At 39.8% G+C, this 12,410-nt stretch overlaps 1 protein-coding gene across 1 annotated transcript; it reads left to right on the forward strand.

The window, feature by feature from the left end:
- Window positions 1-10,708: 10,708 nt before the first annotated feature.
- Window positions 10,709-11,864, forward strand: LOC137937239 (uncharacterized). Its single transcript, XM_068782322.1, has 2 exons — window positions 10,709-10,718; window positions 11,287-11,864. Exons 1-2 carry the CDS (start codon window positions 10,709-10,711, stop codon window positions 11,862-11,864), a joined length of 588 nt encoding a protein of 195 aa, XP_068638423.1.
- The last annotated feature ends 546 nt before the right edge of the window (window positions 11,865-12,410 follow it).

Raw genomic sequence — 12,410 nt, forward strand, 5'->3', positions numbered from 1 at the left:
AGAAATTGTTCTACCAAAAAGCCGAACAAAGTTGGTTCACCGTTCGAATTTTCTCATTTCTTCATGAGCAAGAAAGGCATCTTCTACCTTCAAAATGATATGCACCGGTACGCGGCACCCACGTGTACGTGTCTTTCGAAGTCGGATCTTGTCCAGACAAGCTGAATCACACGAAAGCACGAGGAATGAGAAGTACTACTTTTTCCTTTTTCTTTCGGAGGGGGCTTTACTGAAAGCAAGAGGAAGGGAAGATTTCTCACCCGACTGATATAATAATATAGAATCCACCCTTACTAGTAGTACGGGTGGCATCGAAATTTTCTATTCAAAATTTTCTGATCTTGAATTAAATTCGAGACTGGGTTTCGGGCAGCACTCGAACAAGTGATGGTTTGGTTTGAGAGTTCGCAAGCCTATTCGTTTACTTAAACCAGTGAGAGGAAGGGTAACGAGTCTTTCCCTATAAAAATGATACTCTGCAGGCTTCGGGATCGAGGTCTCATTAATTGAAGAAGACCCTGGCCAATCCATGTGGCTTGCTTGACGAACGTCAGCAACAGAGCAACGTTTTCCTCTGACGATTCGCTTAACAAATTTCCTACGATGGCCTTCACCTCCCACTATCACTTGATTCAAAGAAAGTATATTAAGCCTCAGGGGGAACTGGGGACTGATCGCTCCGTCAAAACCTGCAAGCCACGACTCCACCTCTCCGCCCACTGAAATCTGATCTTCTCTCTTCCCTCTCTAGGTTATAGGTTAGCTTTTCTCCGTTCACTGAGTATACGCAGGTTCGAGTTTGACGGGATTCGATGCCACCCCTTCAGTAGTAAACAAATAGTAACCCTAACTGTATGCGCATCCAGAGAATAATTACACAACAAAAACTAAGAATCACCTGATGACTCCATCCTCACCCAGAAATCAGTGTCTCTTCGTCAAGCTAGCGCATGAAGGTGCATATTTCAATCATCTACAACATAACAAACCTCTTTCTACTGTCCTGAAAGATCTCATTCCCATTTCCGATTCCTCTGTGGGCAATCAGGTGTTGTAACACTACACTATTACTACTTTAGTTAATGTTTTGTATCCACCATGTCGGCCGGGGCTGTCTTTGGGCTCCCTTGTACTTTTTGGCCTCTGATACTGGCCTCGTTGTCTTTATTTATATTTGTCACCCACAAGTTTTTTTGGTTTTTTATTTATATTGATACGATAGATCATAACTTATCTTGATGAATACTAAATCACTGTTCTTGGTTTTCAGTATACCCATTGGTACGCCTCCGAGCACCATGATATACTGCACTGAGATATGTCAAAGAGAAACGTCTGGTTAGGGAGATTGGCCAGGGTCTAATTACTGATAATTTTAGGCGCAAGTGAGACGATACGAATCTTGAGTTGGTAATGACCTATATGGAAGCCTCTCGTTATTGGAAGTTGGAAGACGTATGACTTCTTTGTGAAATATTTAAGAGGCTTTCATATGAAATTATTAGAAGTCAATTCACTGCGTTAGGGAGAACTTCAAACACGACGTCCCCATTCATACGAGATCTCCAGTTGCTTACATTTGCCCTACTAGAGAAGAACTTTCAGTTTTAAAGCAAATAATTACCACCCATAAGTACGTTGCCCTTATGTGTTTTATTCTTAATCTACCCGACAAGTTCTGAAATTTCTACTCAGCAGTAGTAATTAGAGCCAACAGAAACTCTGTCACACCGAACCAAACGATGCACAATGACATCCTTTGAGAAGGAAGTCAAGCGGGAGGCACTGTTGGTGTTGTAGGATCTGGAGGCATATGGACAGGACTTCATTGTTGGCACCTTTCGTTAAATTACGATCGTTACCTTGCTTTCGAACTTCTCTCAAAAACACGAACGTAGAAAAGGAAAAAAAGAATAGATATACTTAATAATTCACATACAACTTTTCGGCCATTCTGTACACAACGAACCCTAAAAGAGTACCGTTCAACTGGAATGTTGCTTTGGGCAGAAACAGCATTATGTCTATGATGTTTTTTGAACATCATTGAAAGACTAAAATGTATTCAGGAGAACCTGAGGAACATTACCTTCATTACAACTACGGACAAAAGTTCCATCTTCAGAAAATTCAGAACGACTTTGGACCTGCCATCAATAAATTATCGAGGTTTACCAAAAAGGCATTCCCACTAAAAATTGCAGTATTTGAGCCTATCTAATACAATGCAACACAAATAGATAACAGTCGACTTCAACATGGCAAACCACCTTATTTTGGCCAAGGTTGCAAACTGATAGTGTCCCATCTCCATTGTTAAAAAAAGTGAAAATTCTTTATTTCTGATATTGAAATACATTCAGAATACGTTTACATATAAGGAAACGAAATCAAAATTACAGATCCGTTATTGTCGGATCATATGACCAGTTAATCTCGGATCATAAGATCCGTTTTGTTCAGATCTTCAACACTCCCCCTCAAATTAGAATATATGTTAATGATACCCAACTTGCCGAGTAATGCCTCAAATTGGGATGAACTCAACACCTTAGTAAATAAGTCTGCATTTTGGTCGTTGGTTCGTATGTGGGCTGTCTTAATCATCCTTGCTTGAATATTTTCACGAACTAAGTGACAATCAATTTCGATGTGTTTGGTTCGCTCATGGAAGACCAGATTTGAAACGATGTGTAGAGCAGCTTGGTTGTCACAATACAACATGGTTGGTTGAGTATGTATGATTTTCAAGTCTTTCAAAATATTTTTCCAACTAAGGGATTGTTTGATCTCGAGAAGCATTTCGCCTGCTATGAAGCTTATCACAGCAACCCTTAAACATCTTCATCCATACCTTATTTTTCTGGCCGCTCTTCTACACAACTCTCATGCTTTTCTATTTCACGCCTCCTCTCTTTCAATTTCCTCAATTCGATTTGCTAACCTTTCAAGGCTCTGCCAGTTTAGTTTTTAATTTCGGGTTCCTATTCGCGCTGCTATATGCAAGCTTTTATGCGGCTATGGATAAGAAAGTGGGCACTTTGGCAGCTTTTACGTGCCTTCTCTACTGGGTGAGTAGCAGTTCAGTTGCAAGTCGCCTTGGATTTTCTCTTGCATGGAAGGTATGTGACATTTTTTTTGTCACATTTATGATTCTTACACTACGGATTGCTTGTGATTCTTGGAATTACTTTTAATATTTTCCCTCTTTGTTCTATGAAATATGGCTCTATTCTTGTTTTTGTCACTTTATTGTAGTCGACTTGTTGTTGTTGTTGTTGTTGTGGTTCCTTCCCCCCTTTTGGTGTTTAAGTGCAATTATATCTTTAGTGACGAATAGTTGTTGTTTTTTTAAGTGCTTCTTGTTATCGTATATTTGTATTTATGAACTATAAGGGCATTATTGTAATTTTCTATAACATATAACTTAAGAGTCTATATATGTGTATCGGGAAGAAATCAGGGGATCGAAAATGATAAATCGATCTCTGGTCATTACCTTCGTTTTGGAGAAATTAATCAACATGGTATCAGAGCTGCGTTTTGATATCATCGGCACCATCTGAGTAATCCTTCGACACTTTCTGTGCTCTCAGAGGTGAGTTATCTTCCCCCTCTTTCTCAGTTCGTCGAATCTTGGATCTAGGTTCTTGGTTCTCGGTTCGTAGTGGATTTCAAAGGGTCTTGTGGTGTCATCTGGGTCTTGCTGTGGATTTCGGAGGCTCTGGTTTTTTGGTTGTTGTTGAGGTTCTCATTTTGGAGGCTCGGGTTCTAATTGAGGACTCAAACTTGATTATTGGAAAGAAAAAAATACGATTTCAAAGGTGTTCTTGATAGTTTGTAGGGAGATAGAAGGCAACGCAAGGGACAAGAGAGAGTGATAGAAATGGAAGCTGCCATGGTCGTCACCTAGGACCTGAGGAGAGTGGAGACAGGCGAGAGGGCGAGAGCGAACCTAGATTTTTTTTTTTTTTAGGGTTTAGGGTTTACACTACAGGAAAGGAAAAAATCTATTGACATAAATCTAGGTCTCTCAAACACTGCAGGAAAGAAAAAATATTTGCCATTGACATAAAACTGGGTCTCTCGGACACTGCAGGAAAGAAAAAATCTTTGGTATTGACATAAATCTGGGTCTCTCAGACACTGCAGGAAAGAAAGAAAAAATCTTAAGTGTGTCCTACACATACTCTAGACTGTGGAATATAGCTACAATCTGTTGGCCTTGTGGTCCCTTCTACTTTCAAGCCCTATTTGCCCATAGCTGCTGGTTAGCTATTGCAATTGTTGATCTTTTAATTGTTGGATTGAATTTTGGACTTTGTGTCTCTAGATACGGTAGTTGCAGTTTATGTCGTGATCTTGATCCTCTTGTTCGCTATACAGCGTGTTGGTACCGATATAGTTGGCTACTCTTTCACTACAGTTCCCTCAAGAATTTTTTATCATGTCATCTGATAGGTTAGACTCGTTCCCTCTTCGTTTCACGGGTAAAAATTACACTGCCTGGGAATTTCAGTTTCGTTTATTTGTTATAGGAAAAGAGTTATGGGGTCATATAAATGAGAATAATCCCGCACCTCGAGAGGTCGAGGCTTTGTCCAAGTGGAAAGTCAAGGATGCTAAGGTCATGACCTAGATCCTTGGCTCCGTTGAGCCTCACTTTGTTCTCAATCTGAGGCCTTATAAAAATGCGGCTGACATGTGGAATTACCTCAACAAGGTTTACCATCAAGACAACACGGCTCAAAGTTTTCAATTAGAGTATGAGATGGCTAATTTCACACAAGGAAGTCTCTCCATTGAGGAATTATTTTCTGGTTTTCAAAACCTTTGGGCTGACTATGTAGACATTGTTTATGCTAATGTTCCTGTTGCAGCTCTCTCTGCTGTTCAAGCAGTGCATGAAAAAAAGCAAGAGAGGTCAATTTTTTATGAAGCTTTATTTTGATTTTGAAATTAAAAATTCTAATCGGATGAATCGTCATCCTATCCCATCTCTAGATTCTTGTTTCATTGAACTTCTTCGTGAAGAGTAGCGTATAGTAACCCAGGCTGGCATGGGCCATCAGGCTATTGCTGGTGCCCCTATTACTGTGGCTTATGCAACACAGGGGAGGAATAAGGAAAGAGACATGCGTGTTGTTCAGTGCTTTAGTTGTAAAGCTTTTGGCCATATTGCTCAGGGTTGCCCTAAGAAGTTCTATAACTACTACAAGAAACAAGGTCATATCTTCTCTGCCTGCCCCATTCGACCTGAAAGGAAGTAGGGTACTGTTTATCATGCCTTTGTTGGTGCCTCTAGTTCAACTACATTGCATGCTGCCTCGCCGGTTGTTCCTATTCATGTCCCACCAACCTTAGCAAACCTGAACATACTCACTTCTGAGATGGTACAACAGATGATCATTTCTGTTTTCTTTACTTTTGGACTCTTAGGTAATCATAAAGTTTCTTCTAACCCGTGGTATTTTTCCTCCAGAGCTTCTAACCATATGACCAATAGTGTTGTTGTTAAAAAATCTTTCTAATGTCAGAAATTATGTTTGCATTGCATTCTGCCAACACTCATGTGCCACAGCCTGTTTGTAACAAGTGGGAAAGGAAATAGAGGATAAAGTAGCGACAAGAGAGATAGTAGAGGAGAAACCATACCAATGAGGAGGCCAAGAAGGGCAAGTAGATCGGCGAAGAGCGGTGGAAGCTGGAGCAGGAGTAGGATCAGGTGCCAGGACAAGATCGTGAGGGGGCATAGAGGAAGTAGAACCAGACTCATGTCCACTACGTCTTCCATACACAAAACCAGGTTTGAACCTTTCCACAATTTTGTAGACTCATCAAAGCAAGGTAGAAGAGAGAAAGAGACAGATGAAGGCTCAACATGAGATGGAAAAAAATTGATTTTCAAAGAAAACCACATTCCGAGAAACACGTATACGATGAGCATGTGGATCATAACAAACATAACCCTTTTGAGGTATAGCATAACTAATAAAAGAATACTTAACTGATTGGGCTGTAAGTTTATGTCGTTCATGAGCAGGGAGATGCACAAAACAAGCACAACCAAATGTCAAAAGATTAGAATAGGAAGGAGAATGGCCAAACAACTTAAAGAAGGGAGAAACATGATGTGATGTATGAGAAGGTAAGTGATTGATCAAATGAACCGAAGTAGAAAGCGCTTCACACAAAAAACTAGAAGGAACAGATGATTCAAGTAAAAGGGTTCTGACTACATCTAGAAGGTGACGATTTTTCCTCTCAGCAACACCATTTTGTTGCGGTGTCAAAGGACAAGAGCACTGAGAGACGATCCATTTGCTTTGAAGAAAGTCCTGAAACTCATTAGACATGTATTCGCCGCCAGAATCAGAGCACAAGACCTTGATGTTGGCAGAGAATTGAGTCTCTAGAAGTGCAAGAAAATGCTTAAATACTAAAAAAACTTCGGCCTTAGCCCGTAGAAAGTAAACCGACTACAATCATCAATAAAGGCGACAAAGTACTTGTAATGCGCATGAGAAACAACAAGTGCAATCCCCCAAACATCAGTATGAATAATATCGAAACATTGTAAGGCATGAGATGCACGATGAAGAAAAGGTAGAATTTTACTTTTGCCAAGTTTGCATGAGGGACAGTCAAAAGAAAAATCAAGATAAGAACATGTGTTATGTCCTAATACACCTGAATTAAATAATTTTTGAAGCACATCAGAGTTTGGGTGGCCTAGACGTTTATGCCACATCTTAGGTCCAAAACCAACAACATTACATGCAAAGGAAAGGAAAGGAAAACTAGGACTAATGGGGGGAGGAAAAACATAAAGAGGAAAGAGTCGTTCCACTTTAGGCCCCTTCACGATCATCGTCCCGGACACTTGATCCTGCACAATACAACCAGATCGAGAGAAATGGACATTACAATTATTATCGACCAATTGACCAACAAAAATAAGATTTGTGGAGAGGTCAGGAGACACAAAAACATCAGTTAAACAAGAGGAAAGATCACCAACAACACTGATAGGCAGAGAACTGCCATCAGTGGTGTTAATTTTCTGATTTCCATCATAATTTCTGACATTGGAAAGAGAAACAACAGTATTGGTCATATGATAAGAAGCTCCGGAGTCAAAATACCAGGGCTTAGAAGAAACTTTATGATTACTTGAGAGCCCAAAAGTAGAAAAATCAGAAATGATCATCTGTTGTACCATCTCAGGAGTGAGTATGTTCAGATTGGCTGAAGTTGTAGGTACAGCAGGAACAACCGGCGAGGCAGCAGGCAATGCAGTAGAACTAGAGGCACCAGCGTAGGCATGATAAGCAGTATCCGGCTTCCTTTCTGGTCGAATGGGGCAAGTAGAGATGATATGACCTAGTTTCTTGCGGTAGCTACAGAACTTCCTAGGGCAATCCCGAGCAATATGACCAAAAGCTTTACTACTATAGCATTTAACAAAAGTATGTCTCTACCCCTATTCCTCCCCTGGGTTGCATAAGCTACAGTAACAAGGGTACTAACATTAACCCGATGTTTGATGCCAGCCTGAGTTGCTATACGCTACTCCTCATGGAGAAGTTCTCTGAAACAAGCAACTAGAGATGGTACAGGATGACGATTCATCAGATTAGACATTGCAATTGCAAAATTGGAACGAAGCTTCTTCAAGAATTGATCTCTCTTGCTGGTTTCATGCACTGCTTGAATAGCAAAGAGAGTTGTAACAGGAACAGTAGAATAAACAATGTCGGCATAGTCAGCCCAAAGGTTTTGAAATCCAGAAAAATATTCCTCGATGGATAGACTTCCTTGTGTGAAATTAGCCATCTCATACTCCAATTGAAAAAGCCGAGTCATGTTGTGTTGATGGTAAACCTGGGCGAGGCAACTCCACATGTCAACCGCATTTCTATAAGGCCGCAGATTGAGAAGAAAGTGAGGCTCAACGGAGCCAAGGATCCAGGTCATGACCCTAGCATCCTTGATTGTCCATTTGGACAAAACCTCGGCCTCTCGAGGTGCGGGATCAGTCTCATCTATATGACCCCATAACTCCTTTCCCATAACAAATAAACGAAACTAAAATTCCCAGGCACTGTAATTTTTACCCTTGAAACGGATAGGGAATGAGTCTAACCTATCAGATGACATGATAAACCCCTTCTTTCTTACTAAATCTAGGATTGAATCAACAAAAGGAGTTGGTAGAATGTCAATGAGTAATTTCTTCAAATACCTAAACTGCACTGTTAGAGACCCTTACAGGTTCGAACTGCGAGCCCGAGATGAGTCCCCTGGCCTTCCTCTTCCTGCCGGCTCTGCTGTGAAATAATTACGCGGCAGAGAGTCTCAGACCGTGAAAAAATCACAGATGCCAGAAGCCAGACCCTTGCCTCCCTTCCCACGGCCAGACAGCGTCGTGTACGACTGTCGGAAGTGCCAGTCGAATACCAAAACCGAAATTCTGAACCTGAAAATCGTAACAACTGTCGGAAGTTCCCGTCGAATTCCACAGAACCCTCCCCGATGATCAACTCGCGACGCAAAGGACTTCGTGAGAGTCCACCAAAACCAAATCAAGAACCGATAACCTAAATCCAAGATACCACGAACTGAGAAAGAGGGAAATAGAATTCACCCGAAGGAGCAGTCACCGAGGACCTACAACGCCGAACCGAGACCGCCGAGGGTGCCGAACAAGCTCTTAAAAAAAATTCAAGGCTCGAAACGAAGCTCTGATACTATGTGAAGATTTTCCCTAAACCAAGAGAACGATTTTGATTTTGATACTGTTTATTTCCTCTCGATACATAGAAATACATAGGTTAAGTTATAAGATACAAAAATTACAATAATACCCTTTCATATACAAAAATTACAATAATATACAATAACACCTCTTGCTTTCGATAAAGCCCCCAACGAAAGAAAAAGGAAAAAGTAGTAGTACTTATTATTCTTGCTTTCAGTCAAGCCCCCTGCTAAAGAAAATGGAAAAAGTAGTAGTACTTATTATTCCTCGTGCTTTCATGTGATTCAGCTCACCTGGACAAGATCTACTCTCCCCCCCTTCAAAGATGGATTGACTCATGGGTCCAAATTTATTTTGAATAAACAATGAACTTCATGCAGATGTGAATTGTAACCTTGTTCCAATCTGATAATGCCTGAACAATCAAAAGGGGAAAGTTCTCAGCTATTTGTGGAGAGGTACTAACCGAGTCAACTCAATCTTGACTCGATCAGCCCATAGTTATACAAATGGGATTTTATTTCACGATTGAACCAATGAATTTTTTAATTATAAAGGTTTTTAAAATTCCGATTTAACGAATTCTAAATTCCAAACTTCCAACTCGAAGGTAGAAGATGCCTTTCTTGCTCATGAAGAAATGAGAAAATTCGAACTTTGTTCCGCTTTCTTGTATCATTCAAACAGGGGGAGGGGGAATTGACGGATTCAAAAGTTTAACTAAATGTAAGGAGCGTAATTTAACGAAAGGTGCCAACAATGAAGTCCTGTCCATATGCCTCCAGATCCTACAACACCAACAGTGCCTCCCGCTTGACTTCCTTTTCAGAGGATGTCATTGTGCATCGATTGGTTCGGTGTGACAGAGTTTCTGTTGGTTCTAATTACTGCTGCTGAGTAGAAATTTCAGAACGATGTCGGGTAGATCAACAATGAAACCCGTCCTTATGGGTGGTAATTATTTGCGTTAAAACTGAAAGTTCTTCTCTAGTGGAGCACATATAAGCAACTGGAGATCTCGTTTGAATGGGGACGAAGTGTTTGAAGTTCTCCCTAACGCAGTGAATTGGCTTCTAATAATTTCATATGAAAGCCTCTTAAATATTTCACAAAGAAGTGATACGTCTTTCAACTTCCAATAACGAGAGGCTTCCATATAGGTCATGACCAATTCAAGATTCGTATCGTCTTTTCTTCAGAAATATCAAATGCAACATAGATGTAGCATCTCTCCCCTTGACAGAAGTAAATATTTGAAACTTTTTTATGTTTATAAATTTAAATACGATCTACAAAAGTAAGATCCACAAATCTATGCAGAATGAATTATTAACTTCTTCGAAACCAGTTTTATGCCCATAGACTGCTTATAATCGTACACATCTAAAGAGAAACATGCATCGATATAAGATCCAGGAATGAACAATGCCCCAATCTCTGCCACATCAACTTCACTAAAAACAAGCCATTGAATCTTACCAGACGTTTCTCTATGATATATCTCAGTGGAGTATATCATGGTGCTCGGAGGTGTAGCAATGGGTATGCTGAAAACCAAGAACAGTGATTTAGTATTCATCTGTTAGGAAATTCACATTTTCTATTCTAATTTGGGTAACATATTTATTATACAATCATATTTTCTATCATTAATAGAATGGGCTGAAATTAAGTGATCTAATTTTGCTAAGCCTACTAAGGAATGAGCCATGAATATGGGCCAATTGAGTAGATATCATAGGGAATTATGGGAATCCTATATAAGGAGACCCGACATGGTTATGGTCCCCAATATACTAAATCACACAGTTTTTCTTCTCCTCATCTGGAAGAGAGACGAAGGTCCCATTGAGGAATAAGGCGATTTAGTTGAGGAAGACCACAACATCAATCTCCGTTACTATCGTTCGTCATAGTGATTCCGCAACAGAAAGACGAAACCTCGGAATGGATCCAGGTATTTATATTCAATCCTAATTTTTTGACATAGGATTTACTACAGTTTTCCAACAAGTGGTATCACAGTAGTCCTGTTAGATTATTAGGATTTCTGGATTAATTCCGTGGAGAGCGATACAAAGAAGAAAAGTTTAATTTCTCCATGTTTGAAGCTACATATTGCCAAAGTAACCTATGTAGTGTAGAATTATTTGACTAGAAATACATAGATGATTGTACGGAGTTATTTATGCAAATTGTGCTCGGCCCAAAGGAAGACACAATTTGGCCAAATCAACAACGTACTTGTGATAATAAATGTGTGTCAATTATAAAGACTTTTTATGTGAACAATAGTCGGTCCAAAGAAAAGCTATTGTTTGACAGAACTGATTGTCAGTATTTGATCATTGCACTGAGATTACCACTTATAATTAATTTCTCTGTCCAAAGACTAGAAATTAATGTTGTACTAGGTATCTTGAGATGGGTCCCCAATTTGGATTTTATTTTGTACTTGTCTTATTTTTCTTTATATGACATGCTAGTTAATGTGAGTATGCTTATTTATTTTGTTCTTTATACAGTTTATGTTGATATTGCTATAAATGTTACTACTCAAATAAGCAGCATTCCAATGCTGAGCGGGACGAATTTTAAGGCATGGAAAGATATAGTGAAAATTATCCTCAGTTGTATGGATTTGGATCTTGTACTTCGGGCAGAGCCACCCATTTCTACTCCGGATAACCTCAATGAGGTTAAAATTGAGAAGTGGGAGCGCTCTAACCGAATGTGCTTGATGATCATGAAACGCTCCATTTCAGAGGCGTTTTGGGGCTCTATGACAGAGAGCAAGAGCGCCAAGAAGTTCCTAGAAGAAATTGAACAATATTTTCCCAAGAATGAAAAATCGGAGGCGAGTAGCCTTTTGGCTAAACTCGTTTTGATGAAGTATAAAGGCAAAGGGAATATAAGAGAGTACATCATGGAAATGTCTCACCTCGCGTCAAAACTCAAGTCACTTAAGTTAGAGCTGTCTGAGGACTTGCTCGTGCACTTGGTTCTGATATCTCTTCCTACACACTTTGGCCAATTCAAAGTAAGTTATAACATTCAGAAGGACAAATGGTCCCTAAATGAGCTTATATCTCATTGTATGTAAGAGGAAGAGAGGCAGCAGCGGGATAAGACTGAAACTGCTCATTTGGCCTCAACCTCTTAGTACAAGAAGAAGAAGAGAGGTAAGGATACAGCGGTAGGTTCTTCTTAGACTAAGAAACAGAAGAAGCAGGCTGAGGAGTTTACCTGCAACTTCTGCAAGAAGTCGGGACATATGAAGAAGGATTGTCCCAAGTACGCAGCCTAGCTTGTAAAGAATGGTATGCCTCTAACTTTAGTTTGTTCTGAAGTTAATTTAGCTTCTATACCTAAAGACACTTGGTGGGTGGATTCTGGTGCTACCACTCACATTAGTATGTCTTTGCAGGGTTGCATGTAAAGCCGACCGCCAAGTGATGCTAAAAAATTCATCTTTGTGGGTGACGACAATAAAGTTGCAATAGAGGCTTGCAATGGAATTAGTTTGATTGATTTGTAAATTTTATGGAATGTTGTTGAATAATTTGGAAGGGCTATGGAATGATCTTGCCATGTGGTGAGGAGATTTGGATGACTTATAAATATCCACCAAGTGGTTTATTTTTTAAGT

The sequence above is a fragment of the Aristolochia californica genome, unplaced genomic scaffold, assembly GCF_029961685.1.
Source record: "Aristolochia californica isolate CCGP_79_NKW_82.1479 unplaced genomic scaffold, dmAriCali1.0.hap1 SCAF_7, whole genome shotgun sequence".
In the NCBI taxonomy this organism is placed as follows: Eukaryota; Viridiplantae; Streptophyta; class Magnoliopsida; order Piperales; family Aristolochiaceae; genus Aristolochia; species Aristolochia californica.